This window comes from Engystomops pustulosus, chromosome 3, assembly GCF_040894005.1.
Source record: "Engystomops pustulosus chromosome 3, aEngPut4.maternal, whole genome shotgun sequence".
In the NCBI taxonomy this organism is placed as follows: Eukaryota; Metazoa; Chordata; class Amphibia; order Anura; family Leptodactylidae; genus Engystomops; species Engystomops pustulosus.
The window spans coordinates 24,890,326-24,914,832 of record NC_092413.1 but is presented as its reverse complement, the minus strand read 5'-3'; the positions used below and the strand labels follow the sequence as shown (position 1 = coordinate 24,914,832).

Genomic DNA, 24,507 nt, shown 5'->3' with positions numbered 1-24,507 from the left:
CCTGGATTTGGGTTATACCTGCAGGATCTTAAAGTTGCACAAAAGTTTGTTTTTGGGCCTTGTGGGGTCGTCCTTCTATTCCAGTCCTGGAGGGTTTAGGACCACCAGGAAACAGCAGATGACAATACAAAGAAATAAAAAAAATATGGAACTGGTGATCTTCCCGTCCATTGATTTTGATGTTTTTGAATAAGAAAATGCAAATTTTTATTTCCAACAAAAGGTTTCACCTTCTATAAATCTCAATTCAATGTGTAAGGGAAGTGCGGATGAGTAATGTTTAAGTGTCAGAGCTCCTATATTAGGAATGGGCCACCATCTGCACTCCAGCTGTCGCTGGCTCATCCCCCAATCTTCCTCAGCCAGTCACTGTCTGGGAATAATGGTGGTTGTAGTCCAGGAATACAACAGCTGTTCGCTCTCCAGTCTATACATGGCTGCCAGGATCTCGCGGCGTCTTACTACTTTGTACATGGCGGCGAATGTAGGTGCACACTTTTTTTTTTTTTTTGGGGACATATTTGGGCTTTTGTCAATAACCTGCTGAGACAAATGTCTTTCCAGCCTCCCGTTGTCTGTGTTTTTGGTGCTCGCCCATCCCCCTGCAGAGTCTTGGCCCTCGCTGTGTTGTCTTTTCAGACCCCTGTGTGTTCCTTGTCCAATGCCCCATTGTCTAGTAAGGATTTTGGATTATACTGGGGCTGGCTTCACCTTTTCACACAGTTTCTTGCTTCCTAGCCCTACTACACAGCTAACCCAGAAACCTTACGTGGCCCTTAACATCTCGGGAGAGCGAGCAAGGAGGATTAATATCTGGCAAAGTAAAAAAGTTGGTGAGTTGGGGAAATCCTGATTGTTAAAGGGGCGATCGCTGAGGGTGCTGGCTAGTTGGCATCTTTTAGGGTCTGTGTGTTGCTGTGTAGTTTGGTCTTGTGATGGTTTTTGTTTTAATAGGATGTAATATAGTTGTTATGCTTTGTCGTAGCTTTGACGCTTTTTAGATGGTAGAATGTTTTCTGTCATGTGAAAGTTTTTAACTTTGGACATGGTAAGTGTTTTTTGTTTTTTTTTCTTCCCTTCATTGTGTATTTGCACCTCTTGGGTTGAAATACAACCGGGCAGTAGCTTTTTGAGTTTTGCCATTAGCCATTATGATCATAACCTATAATTTGTTTTTAGAAAGTGTTGCAGCTCCGCTTAGTACAGAATCGAAGATTCCCAGATCTTCCAAGTGTCCGTCTTTCTATCATTTCTGTGGGGTTTTGCGTCTTTAGGATGAGCCGGGTCCTGAGATCCATCGCATTCAATCGGATTAGTATGCCTTTAGGGCATTATCGGTGGGAGACTCCGCTGATTTGGAGCGCAGGGTTTGTCCTATTCATTCTTGTATTGTTGGACTCCCGGCCAGCTGCTTGATGGTACAAAGCTACTGGGGGAGGGTCTTTATTAGTGTACACCGCTCTATTAACAGGGTTGTCCTTCCTACCCCCTGATAAGCTCCTGAGATGGTGGTCAGAAGTTGCTGTTGCGATATGGTTAAAATCGCATAGCAAAAAAAAAAAAAAAAATCTGCGAGCGGTTTTGTTTTTACAGTATTTTCGAGATTTGAAAGCTCGTCTGCTACTAAAACTTTTTCGGGTTGGTCTATGTGTTTATAATTTTCATACATGTAATACATGTATTTCTTGGAGTCCATGGTGTGCCGCTTCCTGTACTCCCAGTGTCCTAGTAATATACGATTCCAGGAATACTCTACTTTTTGTAGGTCTGTTGTCCAGTATGGAGATCTAGATTATTGTATGGGATAATAGTCCTATAGGGAGACAGGGGATCCTAGTGTCATAAAGGCCTTTTCCACTGTACTGTTCCAACTGGGATCAGGTCTCGTCCCAAATTTTGACAAAATAAAGTGTCAATTTGTCTGATGCCTCTCCTTCTGCATCTACATGTGTGGGATTTCTGAGGGATTTCATACCATAACGTCTGACTCTACTTCTAAATGTACACAATGCCTTGTTTTAAGGGACTTTACACCATAACGTAAGTAAACTTCAACTGACAGAGGTAGAGCTGGTTCAGGTTTTTAAAATATTTTTGTCCCGTTTGTAATTTCAGACACACAAATCGCATTGTTTGAGGATCTGATAACTGCTATCCCCCAGTGATCAGCCGCTCTGACCATGACTGCTTTTCACGCCAGTGATGGTCCTGCGGCTCAGTCCAATTTACAGAGGATCTGCTAGGGCAGTTTGGGACAATTAAACCTCCTACAGATCTCTATGAACCAAATAGTTTCCCAAATGGGTTGGATTAGGGACACTAAACTATAAGGACTTGTGGGTGGTTTTGTGTCCAAAATTGCCCTCTCGGTCCTCTCTTAAGTGAATAAGCAATTAGTTATAAGTGCTTGGAGGACTTGCTGGCTATCGGACCTACACATATTAGTTATCCTAGGCCAGTGATGGTGAACCTTTTGGAGCCTGATTTCTAAAACTTCAACCAAAAGCCACTTATTTATTGCAAAGTGCCAGCACAGCAATTTAAGCAGTAATTTATTTCTCCTGGTTCTTTGACAACTTTCAATCATTCAGCCTCCTAAGGACACCAAAGCAGTTGAAAGGAGGAGGGAAAATTCGCCTATCATTGCAGGCAGATTCTTTAAGTCCTGTTTGGTGAACTTCATGCTGGGGTGATGGCCTGGGTGCCCACAGAAAGGGCTCCGAGTGCCGCCTCTGGCACCCGTGCCATAGGTTCGCCACCACTGTCCTAGGCCAACGTCATCAATATCGGTCTAAAGGGAAGTTCCCCAAATCAAATTTGTTGTAAACGGAAGTTCCAGGTTAGAATAAGTAGGTATATATTTGTATAAAGCGTTGCTGGAGAGGATACCTGCAAGTAGGGAAATCTTCTCGTCTTGTGCCGTTATTGCAGTAGTGACTTCCTCGTGAGACTTGTCATGTCATTGAGCTGCTACTGACGTCCCTTTGTGAATAAACCCTGGGAGTTTCCATCACACTGACCGTCCCCGCATCTTCCCGCAGGGATTATCCCAATCCAGCAAGTCATCTTTATCCTTCTGTGACAGTCATGTTCATATTCTTTATATTGTTTGTCAACTTCTTAGCTTTTTTTCCCCGACTACTTCTCTCCTTTTCTCGATTCAATAAACGGGTGTCTGGCACCATATATTAAGTACATGCTTCCCCGCTGTGGCTGGATGCTACGTCTACAGGTTTGATGTCATGTGGAATTTCTGGGGTTGTCCAGGAATAGACGATAAAAAGGTCGTCTTTTTTTTTTTTTCTCCCCTTCTGTCCCGGAATTGCAACACTGCCCCTCTTGCCTTGTAGGGGAGTGACTTGCAATACCAAATGTGGCCTGTAGATGCGAGTGGTGCTCGTCTTGGACAGTGGTGGCGAACCTATGGCACTGGTGCCAGAGGTGGCACTGAGCCCTTTCTGTGGGGACTCAGGCCATTGACAGAGGTCACCAAACAGGACCAAATTCACAAAGTCTTCCTGCAGACCCAGGCAATTTAAGAGCTGCTGCAATCAGCGCTATTTTAAAACTACGCTTCATTGGCTGTTTGGAACTGCGGTAAAAGTGAGAAGGTGTTGATAGAACTGCATTATCTTTGGAGGTCCTCCTGCTGGACCCTACATTCTTACTGCACAAAGAGACCCTGGAGAGAAGCTACAATGAGAGTCTGAATTTGACCTCTTTCTTTCAACTGTATTGGTGGCCTCAGGGGGCCGATAGGATTGATAGATGTGGAAGAACAGGTAGCTATACGTTACTGCTTAAAATGCAATGTTGGCACTTTGTGGTAAATAAGTGGATTTTGGTTATAATTTGGGCACTCAGTAAAGGTTCGCCATCACTGGTCTAGGGGAAAGAAGCGGAGCTTTATTTCTAATGGATGACAACCTGTTATATGGTATGTCTCTTAAATAATACACATTCCACACTCCTTGTAAGCCGCAGTGTCTAATCTCGATCTAGGAACACGAAAATTGGACATGCTGAAATTCTGATTTATCCTTATCAACATCTGCCTCCTTTTGGAGAGTCCGGAGGCCCCCAGCACACCCGCACATACACGCGTTATATGAGAAAATGTCCAGTGTGTTCCTTATTGATGTCAGTAGCCGGTGAGACCTCTCTGGTCATATTCCTCCTCACCGTGATCTCGTGTCGGAGGCTGGACAGTTATGGAGAGGACCACGGTTCCTCTCTCCACACGTTTTTCTTGTGCAATATACAGATGTTTTCTGTGTCTCAATTTAAAGCTACATAGTTTGCTATTGAAGTGTATGAGTTTAGTGCTGAGCAGTCTGTTTTGTCTCTTTATAAGGTGGTCCCTGTCTCCCCTCTTCCTCGATCTGCCTACTGTAATCTTGTACAGTGGGGGCAGGGGTGAGGGTAATAGTGTAACAGCCTGTGAAGCTACAGCATGGAGGGTCTTTAACACCCTTCAGAGCTCATCAGGATAATCATAAATGTTGATTTTTTTTTTTTTTTTTTTTTTTTTTTTTTGTTAAGGAAGGAGGGGTAACAAATATAATATAATCACAGTCCCGGTGCTTGGATCTAAGGGTAAAGCCTCATGCACACAAACCTAATGGGCACCGTGATCTAGCTGTACAATTTTTGACCAGATCTCTGTCCCCATAGAAGTCTTTTGCAATGAGACACGTTTACTAATTCTGTTTAAAATTTAGACCGTTTTCAATACACCAAGTATATTCCAGAGGCTTTTGGATGGCATGGCTACTACAGTGTTAATGTTGCACCAGAAATCTGGCGTATTTCAATCATCTACCTCCTTGTATTGCAAATGAGCTCCTATTCCCTTTCATATATGAGAATTTAAATGACAGACTGAACCCGGGTAGGAGCTGCTTTGTATTTGGGAGAAGGCAGCCATGTTTTCTCATACTGAATAATCCCTTTAAGCCCTGCAGCTCTTGTTGCATGTTTTGCTGCAGCTTCGGCACAGTAAATTGCGAATCCACCGTGGACAATCCCTTGAAGGGATAAGATGATGTAATGTATTTTCAGATGACAGATTTTTATGCTCTCTCAAAGGGACGGCCCCATATCTATTGTGAAGGCTGCAGTCAGTGATGTATTATCACAGGATAATCTCTTAGGACTGGATTGTAATTTGGTGCATAAATGTCGTGACTGTCTAGGGAGACGGGAGGTTAATAACCTGGCGTGGCCCCGCTGCAGTCATGGCATGTTTTCTGCAGCGAGCTCACCTCCAGCGACATCATCTGTCCTTTCTTTTTGTTATTTCTGTGTGCAGTCGTTTTCCCGACAACCTTGAATGCAGGTTTATTTATCACATTGTTCACGTATAAGCGGCAGCAGGTTTTCCCGGGGAGCGTAGCTTCAGCCTCAGTTGAGATTATCTAAGGTAATGCCGCTATGTATAGGATAATTATAGGCGTCATTATTATTACAGAGCTGCCATCACTTGTATCTTCCAAGCTGCTGAAGTCTTGTTGCATATGGTTGTGCGCTTTTTTTTTTTTTGTCTCATATATATATATATATATATATATATCTCTTTTTATACTAGAGCTCAAAGTTTTTAATTGAGAAATGGTCATCTAGGGTCTGGGTCATCTCGGTAACCAGTTGGAATTTCTTGCAGAGGTTAAAGGGGTAGCATTCATGGCATGTGCACATAGCAGTGTATAGAGTCCTGCCCATGTGCAGCCCCCTAACCATTAAGTAATGCCTGGAGCATTCAGGGGCCTTGGGTTTTGGAGATGCAAGTTTCACCTCTTGGACAATCGAGCATTTTTGGAATATCTGCAGGTAGCATGTTGTGGAGCAGGAGGAGATGAGCACATTGTACATAGTGTCCTATCTGCAGGCAGCATGTTGTAGAGCAGCTGAGCACATTGTACATAGTGTCCTATCTGCAGGCAGCATGTAGGAGCCGATTGAGCAGCTCAATGTGTTCAATAAGAAGATATCTCTATGTACATGGGTCAAGGCACCTTCCCTATGACTAGATGACTGCCTCAAAGCACCAATAGCAAATATTGAAAAAGTGGTTCAAAGGGCAAGATTTACTAAAAGTTGTTTACACTCAAACTAGGAATTTACACTCCTGCAACTAACCCTGTGACTTAGAAGGCAATCTGTCATCCGTTTGGCCATACTAGGATCTAGATAGTGTTGACTATTGTCCCTGAAGATCTGAATAATCATCCGTACATATTATGTGTGTTTGTAGCAGCAGGACCTTGTAAAGTCTATTTCTATTCCAGGATTGTAGCTGGATTTGGCACGTTCTGAATAGATTTCACATCAGTTCTATTCCACATCCTCTCCGCCTTTGTGCTGTAAGGTTCTGTGCTCAGAATCCAGCTACGTTCCTTGATTATATATCCATATATCACAGTCCTGCTGAATATGCATCTCCAAACTTTTGACTTTTCCCTATTTTAATATTTTTAATGCCAGAAACTGGCATGAAATAAATTACCTCTTAAGAAACAACCAATATCCTTTATGGAGGCTACTATATAGCACTGTGCATATGTCATCTTACAGTTTGTGCAGGGGTTTGGGCCGAGTCTTTACAGCTCGGGACATGCATTTAACAGCCTTGATCCCAAAAAATTGAGATCTTGAGTGTTCAATCCTTTGGATGTCATGCCCAGTAGTGACCGCAGCCTCCACATTGTGTGAGAATTTTGTGATGCAAAAAAATATATCAAAAGGAGATTGAAATTTCCAAAAAAAATTTGTAACCAATTTTTTTTTTCCTTCTAATTCAGTTGATGGCATAAAAATTCACATTGACATTCCTTTTTTGACCCTTTTCTCTACAAAGAGAATAAATAAATTGATTAAACATATTCCACTATGTGGAGCCATCTTGCAATAAAGCAAGTGCTCATACTGCTCCAATAATAATAATAATAATAATAACAATAACAATAACAACAACAATGGATTCTTGTCACAGGTAAAAAAAAAACACAAAAAAATTAAAGGGTTTATCTGGGATTATTTTGTTTTCATTATCATTTTGATGTCTTTGTAGTAATGACAGCCCCTCTAAGGCCTCATAGACTGGTCACTAAGACGTTAATGAAAGAATTGGGAGCTGTATACACAATTATTCAGCAGCTCCACCTAGTGGCGGCAGTAGGCAGACCGGATTTCTTATATTGCAGCCACTTATCTTTCCAGCTCAGTCGCCCCATAAAGTTGTTGTGTCATGAAATAAATTGGTGCAGACCGTTTTTAGATCAAGAAGGGAAAGCATGAAGTGATATTTACAGTTTAATCTCTGCCTATTCACGAGCCTACAGTTTGTATTTCTGCTTTAATAATTAAACCCCCCCCCCCCCCCCTCAACTTGACGCCTTCAATTACTGTTTTGTAAATGAACAGGGCCGGCCGCGCGCTTTACCACGAAGATGTCCCCCGCTGATGTCAGGATGGCTTTGAAATCTTAATTACAGCGGCTCGTTTCTGGCTTTAGCCGACACTTACACAAATACTCTACATGATCAGATGAAGACGTTAAGGGGTTATATGTGGTTGACAAAGTTCACGAGAAATTGCAGTAGCGCAGTCGGGATTAATGAGAAATTGTAAATAACGTTAAATGACATTGTAGTGGAATTAGGGGGCTTGATGTCAGGGAGCTTGTCCTGTCTTGTAACGGGGTGGCCTATTGCTTGCATGTGCCTTCGCTTTATGATCTGTGAGGGTGCCACCTATACTCCTTGTCTCTGTTCTCCCAGTCACTCGCCGTCCATGCTCTGTTTGAAGTTAATGGAGCTCCATGCTATTCCCTACATAGCCATGGGGCCTGGAGGAGCATTGTGCAGCCAGAAAGTAGATGGGGTGATGTAGTACTAAACTAGTTGTGTGTTCCCCCTGTAGTCTCTGAATCGGTGCAGGTCCTGGGGTTCAGATCCTAAAAAGATTTGCCCATCCTAAAGGCCTCCTTACACATTAGGATGCAGCTAATCATCTAAAAGAATCCAATAATCTGAATCCCCCTCAACACTTCACGGTATACAGACCTACGTAAAACCGCTGGCAATCATGACCCTGCTCACCCCTACTTATCAGGTCCATGTAACTTTTTTTTTTATTTTTTATTTTTTTACAAAGGCCACCCATGTACATGGCTGTATGGTCTACCATGCTGTAAGGGAGCCGTATAAAAATATAGAACAGTCCATAGAAGTCTACGGTAATGTATAAAATACAGGCTAAGGCTACATTCACACACATGTATGGGGGACGTATATACGGCCGACGTATATACGGCCGATATACGTCCCCCATATACTTCTATGGGCTCACGCACAAGTGCGGCACCGTACCGCTCCGTAGCCCGGGAAAAGATAGGACATGTCGTATCTTTTCCCGTGATACGGCGCTGTATCTTCCTATGGAGAGGGGCGGGGGTGAGCAGCGCTCATCCCCTGCTCCTCTCTGCAGCGCCGATGTGAATACATGTGCATACATTGTGTGAATGTAGCCTAAATAAGTGCTGCACACGGCTGTGCACTGTATGCTGCCATATATACGTTCAGTATCCAGAACCAGTGGGAGGTGCATTCTGTCATCCATCCATCTGCCAGCCCACTGTAATATAAATGTATAATAAATATATATATTATAGCAATACATCCTGTATTTACGGTCAGAATACAGCCATATATACAGAACAGCAATGACAGTCGTGTGCACGAGGCCTAGCAGTTTTTGATCTGCCTATTCCTGGTAAAGTTGTATGTGTTTTTATTTGGCATTCTAGTTTCAGAAATAACCTCATGTTTTTGTCTTGTTTTTCAGATGAAGTGCCTGCAGACATGGTTGCAGAAGAATCAGGTCCTGGTGCACAGAATAGTCCATATCAACTCCGCAGAAAAACTCTCGTCCCTAAAAGAACAGCTTGTCCAACAAAAAACAGTATGGAGGTACGACTGTGACTTTATGTATGTTTTATCGCGCCTTTATCAAGTTTATAGGTTGAATTGAATTTATTTTGAGGGTCCTCATGTTTTTTTGTGTCATATACACTGACACTTTTAGCTAAAAATGGTTTCCCTTTTATCCACATAAATCAACTGTTATATTGCTTGGCATCAGAGAAGGCTTGAACTACTTGGCCGACCCCCCCCCTCCTCTCATCTACTTCTTCCTATGCCTCTTAGCATGTCATGTGACCAGGGTGACATAATCACAGGTCCTTTAGTCTCCCCATCCTCCGTGGATTACTACTTGTCGTCATCCTCCATGGAGGCTGCTGTGATTTCATGTGATCAGATACAGGAGGTAGATGTAGCAGATGTTAACATTACCTTGGGTGATGTCATCCTGGTCACATGACTTTAAGTGCCCAATGATCTAACAGCTCTTCATACAGCAGAATATCAGTCTGTCAATTGGGAACCAGGAGGCTAGGCAATACAAGTAACATTTACTATGCAGAACTCCATTAGGGTTCAGTCACACACTGCATTGCAATCAGTTTTGAGGTGTTACTTTCCCAAGTGAATAAAATTTCTCTGGAACAGGTTTCGCCTTAAAAATCAAATTCGCCCATTCAGTTTTGTCTTTCACTTGTTAACAAAACTGCACCTAAAACCATTACCGATAGGTGACGTATTTTTCCGTCACATGCCAGTTGCGGGGATTTTGGATTCTGACTTGCGTCTCTTTATAGTTTATAACTTTTGAACACTGTTATTTATCTAAACAATTCGGAGATTGTTTCCCCCCCCCACACACATGTCGTGCTTCATTATAGTGGTAAATTTTGGCTGATAAGTGCGTTTATTTACAAAAAAAGAAAGTGATGAATTTTTAGAAAAATTCGAAATCATTGCGTTTTCAGGCAAATAGATTTACCACCTAAATAAGTTGCTGAATAACATTTCCCATTTGTCTACTTTACATTTTCATCATTTTTGAAATGTCTGGATAATTTATTTTGATGTCACGCGGCTTACAAATCGAATAGCGATTTTTCCGTATTTTCAGAATTGACTATTTTGGGGATAAATACTGTTTTGAAATTAAATTTTAAATATTTAGCATTAAAACCCCCCTATATAACCAACCCATTTTCAAATCTGCACCCCTCAAGCTATCAGAAACAGATTTTAGGAAGATTGTTAACCCCTTGATCTTCATAGTAATTGAATCAAAATGGAGGTGAAATTTAGAATGGTCAAATTGTGTCGGTTATACGTTCATTTAGCCCTAAAATTTACACATTTCCAAAAGATAAAAAGAGAAAACCCACCATACAATTTGTTATGAAATTTTTCCCAAGTACAGAGACCCCCCTCATGTGGCTGTGACTTGTTTTATGGGCGCACAGCGAGGCGCAGAAGGGAAGGGGGGACCTGCAGCTGCCAGGATTTTTAGTTTCCTCATTGGCACCTTTTTGTAGGCTATAAAATCTTCGCTTTTTCGGTATTGGGGCCATGTGATGGCTATTTTTTTTTTTTTTTGCGGGATGAGATGCTTTTTCCAGTGTTACCATTTTGGGGTTGGTATCTCCTATTGTTGAAAATGGGTTGCGTTGACGTGTCATTTAACGGGTTAAAAACCCGCGATCTGAGCCCACTCCGACCGCGGGTGTTAGCCGGGGATGTCAGTGGTAGATTACCGCTGACATCCCGCGATCCCCGGTGCCGGTTCGACTCTTGTGCAGAGCTGAACCGGCATCGTCTCTGCGCAGTAGCATGTAATGGAAAATGGCGCCCAAAATCGAAAATACCGTTTTGAAAAATGTATAATTCTATGAAATTGGTAGCATTGAAAACGTCATTGAAAGTTGTAAAAAATGACACCACCCACAGGTCCGTACACCGAAGTAAGAAAGTGATTAGCGGCAGAATATAGCAAAGTGATTTATTTTTTTTTGTGTGCAGGTTGTTACATTATCAGGGTACAGGTGGAAATAAATTTTCATCCGGCTTCTGACATTGTACTAACATACTGACACGATGAAACAGATCAGAGATGAGATGCATTAGATCCCTATTACACAGAGGCTGCAGACTTTTACATTGTTACACTTTCAGCCCTGCTACATCTCAGACATGTTCCTGCCGCCTCCTTCCCCCAGATCTCTCATCTCCTAGTTTGTAGTTTGCAGCCTCTGCTCACTTCCTGCCAGCACATAGTGAGGAGAGAGAGTCATTGTCTCTGAGCTCCGGGCATGGGCCGTGGCTTCAGGCACAGAGCAGAGACAGAAATCTCATCTGCACCATCTCACACAGAAATCCAAGATGGGGCAACTTAAATTGTGTACATTGAGACTGATAGAGACAGGTTGGACTTGTATTGGTGAATTACTGCATTTTTGTTAATAACAGTGAATTAGAGAATGTCATTTTGTTATCCTGAGTACATATAAGAAGCTTGTCTTCGTGGGAATACCCCTGTAATGATGTCCTTAGATTTGCGTGGGTTAATTTGCATGACAGGTTCTCTTTAACTATATTGGGTATGCAGAGCGCTATTGTGTCCGTGATATTGTTGCGCGTGCATTCATAATATAGACTTCTTTACACTCCTGTTGTGTTCCCACTTTTTATGGTTTATCATGTCTTCAATTTTTAACACCCCAATTTGAACGACCGTGTCTTAGACCTTGTATTAGATTTGGCTTGATTTACGTATGGTTGATTTAACGCTTGATGTTATTGTACGAACTATGTTCTACAAGGACAGACGGGGGGGGGGGGGGGGGGGGCTGGAGAGGTTTTATTGGTTTTTTGCAATTTTTTTTTTTTTTTTTCCCTTTACGCATGAAAAAGTACATTTTGTATAGGATTTTCTTTTTGCACTTTATTTTTAGTCATCATTAGACTTTCACATGCAATCACTTTATCGCTCATGTTATCCACCTACAAGTTTATTAGATTTATATTCCAAATGGAGGGCCTAAAAGGCTTACCTACATGGCAGCCCCTTCCGTCACACGACGTGTAGATGCCACGACCACTACTGACCTCAGAATATGCTGGGATGAACACTCTCTGGTTTGGGTCTCCCTCATATCTGGGCTGATATATTAGTGGATATACATAAATCTGTTACCAGGGGCAGGAAAGCATTAGGATCTGTGTGTAGGAGCAGATACTTAGGATGATTAGCCAATTTTTTTTCACCCCTATTTTTAAATTAGGATTTGAAATATATAATTGGGGGGGGGGGGGGTAAAATGTAAGATTTGTGCCTTCTCATGTTGTATAACCCTCCCCTGGTCAGGCTGTGAACCGGGGAGCGTGGGTCGCCTGGATTTCAGGGACTGACTACAGTGCTGAGGATGGGAGGCCCAGCATCATAGTGATGTTTGACAGCTGGACTCCCTTCGTCACCACTTGGCAGGAGTCCCGTACTTTGCACTGGGGTTGTTCTTAAGTCTGCGTATTAATGCAATTCTGCCCATAGATCTATATTCAAATAAAGCATGAATTATCCAGGGACATTACTCATAGATTCGGGCACATTGACTGTGGTGATCTTCTTATTTGTTTTCCATAGCAATTCCCAGAGCCCCTCTGTTCTGTAGCTTCATAGGCTTTTATACTGTCCCGCGTTCCCCCAGCCTGTTGTAATGTCACTGCAGCACATAGTGAATGGAAGAGTGAGAGCTCCTGCACAGTGTGACAGCTTTTGAATATGCTGCACAGAGGGGCTTTGGGAATTGTCCTTGTGGCCCTTTGGCTTATTAGCATTATTATAAACATTGATTTTATAAGGAAGGAGACCATGGATGACAAATAGAGGTAGACTTCCACAGTGATCTAATATTGATATAAGACTTCCTTTAACATTTTGTGGCCATAACATGACTTGTATTCTGTATTATTAGCAGTTTTCTCCGCTGCAGACTCTAGTTCTAGTAGCCCCTATGTTTCCAATACACTGTACACAGAATCTTATAAATCTCTTGGGCTTCTTTCACACAAGTATATGCTCAGCCCGGGAAGAACCCTGGTGTAGTATAAGTTTGGCTGAAAAGGTGAAGGGGGTTAGTGCTCCTCACCCCTCCCCTCTATAGGGAGGCCTGCTAGCATGCTGTACATGGAGAGGGCACACTCTTAAATTTTTCCGGCGACCGTACAGTGACACATATTCATCCAGCTAGCATACGGCCGACATATACGTCTAAAAGGGGCCTTAGATGCAGCAGCACAATCCTATAGGGCGCTATGAGTACTGATGTGAATAAAGCCCTTAGGGTTAGATAGAAACCTATTTTCTTTTTTTAGCTCAAACTGTGTGTGTGAATGTGAGACCGATTTTTAAGTATAGAAAGAGACCCTAATAAGACGTTAGAAGATATTCTTAAATTGCTTATACTAAAGTTTGGTGAAAGGTTAGTAAATCTACAAACTGGCATTAAACAGAGTCCAAATAGGTTCTGATTGTAGTGATAGACAATCGATATAGACTTTGTTGATCCGTGATTATTTGTGTTGGTGTATTTTTATTTTTTTTTTTTACTTTATGCCTCATTATTTTTAGGGCAATATTTACCCACCTCGCAATACCTTCCTATTTTGTACTTTTGTGCTGTTTCGGGGGATTCTTATTTTGATACAGGGAATAAGCCGCGTCCCTTCTGCTGCACAACATGTTGTGATGAGATGACATGACCATTATAGTCCGTCATGTGACTGATATATATCCAATGTATATAGCTGGTTTATATAGCTTCATTGTGATTAGGTGTTATGTTTTGTGGCATGAAAAACAATGCAGGTTGTTATGGCATAAATCTCCATGTGTTGTAACGTCCATGAACACGGTGACAGCTTTGTCCTCGCTTTACCTGGTCACTGGAGGCAGCAGGGACACATGCTGCCCTGACGACATGGCCTGGTTGGAGAGACGGCTCTGAGAAATGAAGACTTACATTTTATGTCATTTATTATTTTTGATCTTGTTTTCACTTATTCGCTGAGTTTCCTGGTCAGTAGGTTAAAGCGTTTTCCATCTTGTTATAGTATTTTCAGGCTGTAATGTGTTCTGTGTTTACGGACAATGTCTCTGATGACCAACATGCACATTGTGCTTCCTGCTCTAATTTTGCAAATTTTTTTTTTTTTCCTTTAGACTAATGAATGGAGACTATACACAATGCATACATAAACATCTTGTTCATGATCTATGCTTTACAAATTATTTCCCATGAAGGATTTATAGATTTGTGGTCTCACATGTACAGATGTCAACCATAGATTCTGGTAGTATCCAGCTTCCAAATTATTCAGTATATGCACATTCCCGGTCATTATGGCAACACACACAAACATAGAACATGTTTTGCAAATGATGTCCGGCACCCATAGAAAAGGGGAACGTGCACTATGCAGAATTAAGGCGTATGGGACTTTTTGTTCTTTATTGTATGTCGCCAAAAAGATGCTTCACATTTGAATTGCTGGAGAACAGAGTTTTCAGGGAAAAATTATCAATATGTGCAGAAAGAGATCGCATCTGGTTTAGTTTACCGAATTTACTGGACCTATTGATGGTGACGAGATGGATCCCCTGCTCCTGATTTCTGCACTTGGTGAACCAGCAGAGTCCACCGCAACCTCAGTGCATATGTGTTGGCACTCATTGGGGCAGGGGTGTACTGTCCGGGCCTCAATGAGGCAATGCACAGGCATTGAGAGCGCCATAAATAGGCCCAATCTAGCACATTTTTAGGAAAGTATAAGCATTTGGATTTTTCCTCTACCCAGCCATGGACAACTCTCATTGCAAAACCACCAATCTAGAAGGAACTGTGGGTGGTTTACTGTTCCAAATTATTTAAACGTGTGAATCCTTACTGCTTCTTTGGTAGTGATTGGGGTCTCCGTAACATTCTCTCCTCTTTTCCTCTTTTTCTAGGGCGCTTCAACGTCGACAACTGAAAACTTTGGTCACAGAGCAAAACGTGCAAGAGTATCTGGGAAATCCCAAGATTTGCCCGGTAAGACTGCGTTGCTTTATCGCTGTGTTGTTTTGTGGTCCATTGTGCTTAGTGGTTGTATTTTAACACCAATGGCATAAGTTATAAGACCTCTTAATCCCTTAATGACCTTAATCCTTGTAACCCCAAAGAGCAAGAGCAAAGAACCTATTTATATATCATAGGGTTATGACTGATGTTGCTTCCATGCCATGTCATTTACTTTTGTCAAAATTAAAGGACCCTTTACCACCTCACACATGTGGTGATGAATATACCCTTCTGTAGAGCCCTTCACAGGTTCAGGAGCACTTTCTTTCTCAGCCCAATGGTTTCTGAGAAATATCTGACTATTGTATTCCCCATCTAATAACCTAAAGAGGAGACTCAGCCTATGCAAATTATATACCTCAATTTGATATATTTTTTTTTTTAATATGATCGCAAATTACACGAGTGACACGTTTTTTTTCGTCCAACCACAGCGGCGCCGGCAGAACAGTATCTCCAAGAAAAGCTGCCAGATGAAGTGGTACTGAAGATCTTCTCTTACCTCCTGGAGCAGGACCTCTGCAGGGCAGCCTGCGTGTGCAAGCGCTTTAGTGAACTTGCTAATGATCCTATTTTATGGTGAGTACACGAGAATTTGATTTTATACTTTTATAGAAAGTCTAAGCCTACATTCACCGTACAGGAGCGGTACAGTGCAGCAAAAGTGCGAAAGTGATTTGCACAAACTGCTAGGACATTTGATGAATTGTAGAATTTTTTTTTAATTTAAATATTCTATCCTGATAAGGTGGCATTTGCAATGTTTGCAGATGGACCTGTGCTACTTGGAGTTTTTGTCAATTTGGTGTATCCTTAGCATAGATCATAAAGGGTGCTTGTTTCCCTACTAACCTCATATTAATGATCAAGCCCAGCGCTGGCCACACATTCCCTGCTAGACAGTAATCCTATGGATAGACAATGATGATGCATAGATTGGAAATTCTAGTATTTAGAATATATCTATTCTGTAGATTTTTAAAATGGCGTGCTCACTCATTGGTTCTGCCAATAGTGACTACTGGTGTAGAGGAGAGCTGAGCGGCAGGGCATGACTCTTTGGGCATGTACAATTGTACTATTTAACTTCACACCCAATCCCTGATGAAATGGGAGACCAAAAAGGGCCATTAAAATAGTGCTGCTATCTCATACTGTGGTGGCTATACTATCTCCAGGTATTAACATTTCAGGGTTGTTCGATGCTGGTCCTGTAGATGTGATGTGTGTTACCAAAAATAACAGGTGTTCTATCCTTCTATAGATCTAACTTTTTTCCTGTGAGGGATCAGCAGAATCTGTCATCTCCATAACTCCTAGCCACCTTAGGGAAGCGACAAGGGAGCTATTCTCATCCCAGTCCTCTTGTGCCGAGATGGAAATGGACATTTAAGCAACCACTAGACCCCGCAGTGATCCTGTGAATTAAAGGGTTTGACTGGAGGTTCCAAAAGCACTGCCACACCTTATCGTGGTTAGTGCCGGTATTGCAGCTAAGCTGTATAGTCATGAATGGAGCTTAGTTGTGATACCAGCACTACCCTTGGTTAGCAGAGAAGCTTCTTCTGGAAGAAAGCAGCCATGTTCTTCAAACCCTGATTAGTGTTGATCCAGCTCTGATACTCCCGGCCACACACAGAGCGCACAAAACTACTCTATATTATTGAATGGTGGCTTGCAGGTTCCTGTACAGATGTGGGGGAGGGGGGAGGGGCTGGAAACACCTCCGTGCTAAATCGCTGATGTGACCCCTGGATATTTTGTGATCTTGGAGATCTGAGTATGCGCCACTCATACGACACAGATGTAAACGCTATAATTTGATATTTACACCTAAACCCAAAATAAGCCGCAAAACTAAAAATAAGAACTTTACCATCAGATCTACAAATATTGCATTTACATGAGACCCGCGTTGAACTTTCCTATCTTGTTAGGTGTTACTCTTGTTGTTTGACTGTAAGGGGGACATCTGTTTGCTGTGGTTGGGATTTCTCTTGGCACCTAAATACTACACGGCCAAAATTATTCATATGGGGGATTGGTGCTTTAATGAGGCAAACTATAGCAGAGAGGTGGCAGACGAGGAGGGTAAATGTGAGATGTATATGAGCCTGTATACATTCCCCCTCACACATTACTCTATATTGTAACTTGGTCCATACTAATGCCGGAGTTTTATTTGCAGGAAACGATTATATATGGAAGTGTTTGAGTATACACGACCCATGATGCACCCCGAGCCTGGCAAATTCTATCAGATTAACCCTGAGGAATACGAGCATCCAAATCCGTGGAAGGAGAGCTTCCAGCAGCTGGTATGACGTGTACAACTGTGGTGGTCCTACTACTGTAGACTATAAGGTGTAGCTGTACATATAGGATATAGTTATCAAAGCATGTGTCATCGTGCTTCCTCAACCCTTCCCCTCCCAACTTCTTAGAAATCATATCTTGGACATATTTAGCCAGCCCATATATTAGCGTTAGTTCACACCTATCTTTCTCACGGACTCTCGGAGGAAGTGATCTGGTGACATGTTACTAAGGCTCAGTTCACACATCTGCTCTTGCCTTGAAAAGCATATCAGAAACCAGTCAAGGAGAACAGAATGCAAAAATACTCATGGTAAATGGTAACCCTTCCCATAGTTGCCTACATAGGAACAATGGGGAAATTTACCCCCCCCCCCCTTTAATGCGTAACAAAGCAAGGGAAACCCAGCAGTAATATGCTCGACAACAAAATAATGTAAAGAAGCTATACAGAAAACTGGGTAGGTGGTGTGTAAAATTTTCCAATCCACTTATCTATTAATTATTCATGGTTTCCAAGATCTCTGCTTGCTCTCATGCAACAGGTGTGTCATGTGATGGCACACAGCTGTACGGCTCGTTAGCATCACACAGTTGTGATTACACTGTGTGACGCTAATGAGGCATACACCTGGGTGACATCACATGACCATGGGGCGGAGTCTTATCTACATGAAGTGAACAAGGAAGCTTCCTACAGAATGAAAGCAGCAAGAGATCTAGAAAACAGTGCGGAATTGATACAGAAAGTATATTGGAAGAGTTAAATGATATTGTTTGTGTAATATGTTATTTGCTGTAATGTCTATAATCTGCTTACATTGGACAACTCCTTTTAAAGTGAGTTTTTTTTTTTCCGTTTTGCAATTTAATTATACAAACCTGTTTAGTCACAGAGACATGGATCGTGTAGGTAGCTGCATTTCCCTGACCAAACACTACCCTGGGGACAGTTCTCCATGCATCATAGCATCATAGTCCTTTCAATGTTTCCCAGTCATTTTTGACTCACAGGCAATGACTGCTTAGTTTCTGCTGTGGGTCACCATGGAAATAAACAGATATTTTCTGTGTATTGAAAGGACCTCAATTTTTTTTGTTGTTGTTGTTCTGACCCCCCCCTTAAAAAATAACTTGAACAGATTCCCTTTTAAAAGTTTTTGACTTTAGGTAGCAGGTAGGTAGCAGTCCTGGAGATCTGTGTAACCATACATTTGTGGCGGTAATGGCTGCAGAACTGTGAAAATGCATTTATAGTCTGGGATTGTAGCTGGACTTGGTGCACTTGTGTTGTGTTCTCCCACTGCTGTGCGCTTAACATACTGCATTGACCTGTGCTGAACAAATGTGGTTGTGCTAAACCAGAAGACTGCTAACTTTTTCCCTTTGAACGCGGACATCTAAGAGCACAGCTGTGTGAGGATGTGCCCCTGCTGCAATCTTGGAATAATTACTTTTCTCAGGCCTGCACAGGTTTGGTTACCAGGGACAAAACCTCAGTGTGTACAGATTTGGGCGGTCAAATTGATTCCCTTTTAATCTCTTGGAAATGAATAACCTCAAAATGTATGTTGGGCATTTACCAATGACTAAAATGTGGATTTCCCTTTCAGTATAAAGGAGCACATGTTAAACCAGGTTTTGCAGAACATTTTTACAGCAATCCGACCAGATATAAAGGCAGGGAAAACATGTTGGTGAGTATCTGTCCGCGAATGTACGGACGCCGCACATGGACGGGGGTTAAATGTTTCTTTTTCTCCTAGTATTATGACACGATTGAGGATGCGTTAGGCGGCGTACAGGAAGCTCACTTTGACGGACTCATTTTTGTCCATTCTGGCATCTACACAGATGAATGGATCTACATAGAGTCTCCTATTACTATGATCGGTGCAGGTAATGTCTCCCTCTGTAATGTCTTTGTAACAATACTGTGTGTGGACGTACTACACAAAAGGTCATTGCTATGTGTGCGACCCAGTATGGCAGCTTCCTTTTTTTTTTTTTTTTTTTTTTTTTGTGGGCGTAAAACGGGGTTATTACATTTATTAATTTATTATATACTGTGTGTTAATGTAATATTGTCTGGTGTCAAGAAAATGCCTTGAAGAATGCAAATGAGCAGAACCTGCTGAAATGGTAGGATCTGCGGGAAGGTGTGAGCTCATGAGTTTGCAGAAATTTCACTGCAGCTGTGAATGACAATAGGATAGAAGAAACACTGCAGATGTAAGATATGAGCAGAATATTTCACGTTGCACGGGTGTATGATGGTCTCCCTGTCGTACATTGTGTCTAGGTACATATCGAAGAGCTCTGTTCACACCTCAGTTTTTGCATTGGTGTTGTCAAACACACATAATAAGGGGAAATCTGCAAACCTTACCATTCTATCTAGTTAAAGCTGGTGGTCTATATGAAGTAGAGCTCTTCTGTAACTACTTTGGTACTGCTTGGTATTATACTGTGCATATATATTGCAGTCAGTACAGAATTTCTTGACAATTGATCATTTTCTTTCTTTTGACCTCATACAGCGCCTGGAAAAGTTGCTGACAAGGTGATCATTGAAAACACTAGAGACTCGACATTTGTCTTCATGGAAGGCTCAGAAGATGCGTATGTTGGGTATATGACCATCAGGGTAAGGTTATTCTAACATTTTGTGGCAAAACATGTATAGAGTTATCATAAATGGTTCTATACATGTACGATTCTTACCGCCAATGCTGGTAGTACGCGAGCTAGTGTGTTATCTGTGGCCACCGCGGTGGGAGAGATGAGACTGCCGTTGAGATACAAAGGTTGTGGTCAGAACGACACTGTATGGAGCATGAGGGTCGTCATACAGAACAATGACTTCAATCATGTTACACTGTGTTTTGTATCGCATACATAGGTCACATACACCGCATGGGCTTTTGTAGTAAACTGACAGCCGTTCCTGCTTTGTGCTGATCAGCTGGGTCGGTAAGTGATGTGTAAGGAATGGTGGGGAGGGGGGTGCACAGTATGACTATTGTCATAGGGCAGTGACGGCAAACCTTTTAGACACCGAGTGCCCAAACTACAACCAAAACCCACATTTTTTTCACAAAGAGCCAATGCAACAATTTAAGCAGTAACTTTTCACCCCCTGCTCTGTCACAGGTTTAAAATCTATAGACACCTGAGGACACCAATACAGTAGAAAGAAGGAGAAGAAGTTTGGATCATCATTGTAACTTCCTTCTAGGGTCCTCGGCTGCCTGTGATGGCAAGAGTCCTTGAGTCCTGTCTGGCAAGCTCTACCCTGGGGTGATGGCAAGGGTGCCCATGTAGAGGGCTTTCAGTGCCACCTCTGGCACCCGTGCCATAGGTTCGCCACCACTGTCATAGGGCATCTACCACCAGGATGAAGGACTGTATGCAAATGAGCCTGAGGGGCTCTAGACTCCTTTGGTGTTAATGGTGCCTGAAGCCCCTCTGGCTCATTTGCATACAGTCTTTCATCCTGTTGGTAGATGCCCTTTAAGTGTACCAGTTTGGTTTTGCAGTTGTGAAACAAGTCAAGGTGGCATCAGCGAGTGTGACGGGCACACCAGCTACACCCATAAGCTTTGGCTGGGTGGAAATCACTGCATATATTATGCCAGATGATAACCAAATTAGCACCAATCACATATGGGTGTGGGTGCATAGCAGGAGGTGCCGAGGCATCAGTCTAGTCCTTACCATCTTCAGCTGTAGATGGTGGTCTTGTGATTTTGAAGCAACCTGCCTTTTTGGCAATACTCTTCAGACTTGCGGGCGAAATAAGTATCTTAATAGAAGAATTTCCTAAAATGCTAAAATCCAGAGATGTATATCAGTCTTGGAAAGAAAAGAAATTTGGTAGATGTGGGTTGTCTGGCAGAGGGGTTAAGGAGGAGGATTAATTTTTTAAATAACTTTGTTATAGTGTTATGAAGAAAAATATTGTACAGATGCTGTCAAGTCATAGGGACATCTTACAATATCATTCATTATACATGAGGAGACGATCTATGTTGAGCCAAATCATAACAATAAAAAAGGGTCTCATAGGTCTGCAAGGAGGGGTGGGTGCATCTACCTCCGCTAGGTGGCACTAAGGGGTATCCTGTGCAGAGAGCATTTATTTTGGATACCTGAAGACATTACATGTTTTATGTTGCACTACAAAAACATTGTATTATTTGTGTACAATTATAGGTGTAGTATATTTGTCAGATTGTATTAATTATATATGTATTCTGCAGAGGGATAATTCTTTTTATTTTGTCCCCATCTAGTTTAATCCTGATGACAAATCTGCCCAGCACCACAACGCCCACCATTGCTTAGAGATCACAGTGAATTGCAGTCCGGTCATCGATCACTGTATTATCCGCAGCACTTGCACAGGTACGTGACTCGCTTCCCTTTACGCTGAAGATGCCCTGAATACCTCCTAGTGTCATCTTTAATAGTAGTAATCTTGTCGCCTTTTGTTGCTTCCTCCTTGCAGTCGGCTCGGCAGTGTGTGTGAGTGGCCAGGGGGCTTGTCCCACCATCAAACACTGTAACATCAGTGATTGTGAAAACGTAGGCCTGTACATCACTGACCATGCAGAGGTAACTATGTTTTGTTGCATCCCTTCTCACTCTTATTTTAAATTTAGTTGATTATAGAGTTTGATCGATTTCTTGTTTTTTTTAAGGGTATTTATGAAGACAATGAGATCTCCAATAACGCTCTAGCTGGTATATGGGTTAAAAATCACGGCAATCCAATCATTAGGCGAAACCATATTCACCATGGCCGAGATGTTGGCGTGTTCACGTTTGACCATGGCATGGCAAGTTCTGTTCCTGATCACATCACACAGCTCTGAATACTCTGATATACCGTGCACCAGGGATGTCACACAGGCGCACTGCTTGTTATATCCCTGGTCATGTGATGTCACAGGTGCACCACTCATTGTATCGCACAGCTTTGATTACTGATATAATGAGCAGTGCACCTGTGTGACCTCACATGACCATGGATATAAAGAGCAGTGCACCTTTGTGACATCACATGACCGCACCACAGGGACCAGTCTTTATCCACAGGAATTAAAATGAAGCTTTCTATAGAATGACAGCAAGCAGAGATCTAAAAAAACATGAGGAATTGGTATTGAAAGTATATTGGAAAAATGCATATCTTTTCATTACACAATATCAATTTGCTGAAAGTGGACAAGCCCTGGAAATATAACGGATGATTGGTTGAGATCCCTGGATCCCCACATTATCTCTATTGCTTTGCAGGCATCCCTTTTTTTATCCCAAATCAGGGAAGTAGAGGGTATTATTAGTGGCTGGCAGATGGGTGGAAATGAATCAAGTAATTGAAGCAGCAGGTATATTGATTTTTCATTAAATATATATTAGGTCGGGGTGTAAGGTCACTCTGACCTGGTAGATGTACTGTGGGGGAGTTCTGGAGCGTTTCTGGAGAATTTTGTTGGCAACTATTCCAATACAGGCGGTCCCCTACTTAAGGACATCCAACTTACAGCCGACCACTAGTTACAGACCGACCCCCTGTGACCTCTGTTGAAGCTCTCTGGATGCTTTCCTTTAGTCCCAGGCTGCAATGATCAGCTGTAAAGTGTCTGTAATGAAGCTTTATTGATAATCCTGGCAGCAAAAAATCTAGAAACTCCAGTTGTCACTGGGACAAAAAATTATTTTTTGTCTGGAACTACAATAATAAAATATGCAGTTCCGACTTGCATACAAATTCAACTTAAGTACAGACCCGGGGACTATCTTGTACTTAACCTGGGGACTGCCTGTAATTACATAATTAGTATGATGGGTTCTGTTATATATTCACTGCTCTCCCATAAATATCCCTCCAAGCAGCTTCACCTTAAATTCTTTCCTACCTTATTATTTTGGGATTACTTGTTCTGTATGGCCAGTATTTGTCGGTGAGCACGCCCTGTCTGTGGATTACCATAATCTGTGGATATTTTACAACCCATCGTGTATGTACTGGAGAATTACACTCTTCGCGTGTGACTCCACAGATAATTAGACCTTCATCACCTATTGCATATAATTTTCTAGTCTATCAATCACACAGATGGTTTTACTGGCCTAGAAGAAACTTTTCATGAAGTTTCTACTCTCCAGACGGACTAGTTGGCTGTCAGATTTTCTGCCACACAAAATGACATGGTTTGTATAGGATTTTTTTTTTGTTTGTTTCTAATGTGAAACACTCAAAAATAAATCATAAGAGTTTGTGGCCCATGTGAGTCTTGTTGAGTCTTAACATTTCACAACTCTTCCTGTATTTAATTGGCATTAGAGGGTTTGTACAACCTCAACAAGTTTTATCCTATCCGCTTGATGATTGGTTGTGGGACCTCACAGATCAGGGAAACGGGGGGCCTGTTGTACCCCCCAAATGAACAGAGCCAGCGCCAGCACACATCTTATTTCATTTGTGGTCCTAAGGACCCCCATTGTAGTGATCTGCAGGACTGTGGATAGTGGGGAATTACTGTTCCTCTTGATGTGCCTAGACAACCTCTTCAAGCGAAAGGCTCCATGAAAATGGGCTGTTCAAATGTGGATGCAATGCGGTCAGAGCACGAGTCCTTCCCTACAGACATGTCTGTGCACTTTGTACATACCTTATGTAAAGTGGAGAATGTAAACCCTTTTAATTAGAGCTGCTCATGTATGGCGTTCTCATTACAGGGCTACTTTGAAAGCTGCAACATACATAGAAATCGAATAGCCGGCTTTGAAGTTAAAGCCTACGCCAATCCCACAGTGGTCAGATGTGAAATTCACCACGGCCAAACCGGAGGGATTTACGTCCACGAAAAAGGGAGAGGGCAGTTCCTGGAGAATAAAATCTATGCAAACAATTTTGCTGGTGTCTGGATTACCTCAAATAGTGACCCGACCATACGGTAAGCAAACCTGCGCACGTTGCCTCACAAGACTTCATTGGAGCCGTCAAGTTAGAAAACTTAAAGCCCTTTGCCCAACGAGTGAGTGTCCTCTGCCAAACCTACTGCGTCCTTCTTCAGAATGTATAGGATGTCTATACTGAATGGGCATGCTGAGATCAGTTCTGTGATTCTAGATTCAGTCTGGTAAATCAT

General features: G+C 42.1%; 1 protein-coding gene across 2 annotated transcripts in view; it reads left to right on the top strand.

Annotated features, from left to right (window-relative positions):
- Nucleotides 1-24,507, top strand: part of FBXO11 (F-box protein 11) — a 52,145-nt gene that overhangs the window by 15,269 nt on the left and 12,369 nt on the right. The window contains exons 2-12 of one of the 2 annotated variants that reach the window (XM_072140316.1): nt 8,845-8,969; nt 14,920-15,001; nt 15,466-15,610; nt 17,220-17,349; nt 18,961-19,044; nt 19,114-19,246; nt 19,888-19,994; nt 21,643-21,754; nt 21,858-21,964; nt 22,051-22,188; nt 24,095-24,312. In XM_072140316.1, coding sequence (XP_071996417.1) covers nt 8,845-8,969; nt 14,920-15,001; nt 15,466-15,610; nt 17,220-17,349; nt 18,961-19,044; nt 19,114-19,246; nt 19,888-19,994; nt 21,643-21,754; nt 21,858-21,964; nt 22,051-22,188; nt 24,095-24,312 — 1,381 coding nt within the window. Of the gene's footprint in view, nt 1-8,844; nt 8,970-14,919; nt 15,002-15,465; nt 15,611-17,219; nt 17,350-18,960; nt 19,045-19,113; nt 19,247-19,887; nt 19,995-21,642; nt 21,755-21,857; nt 21,965-22,050; nt 22,189-24,094; nt 24,313-24,507 lie in introns of those variants that run through there. The other variant, XM_072140317.1, reaches the window with a different exon arrangement.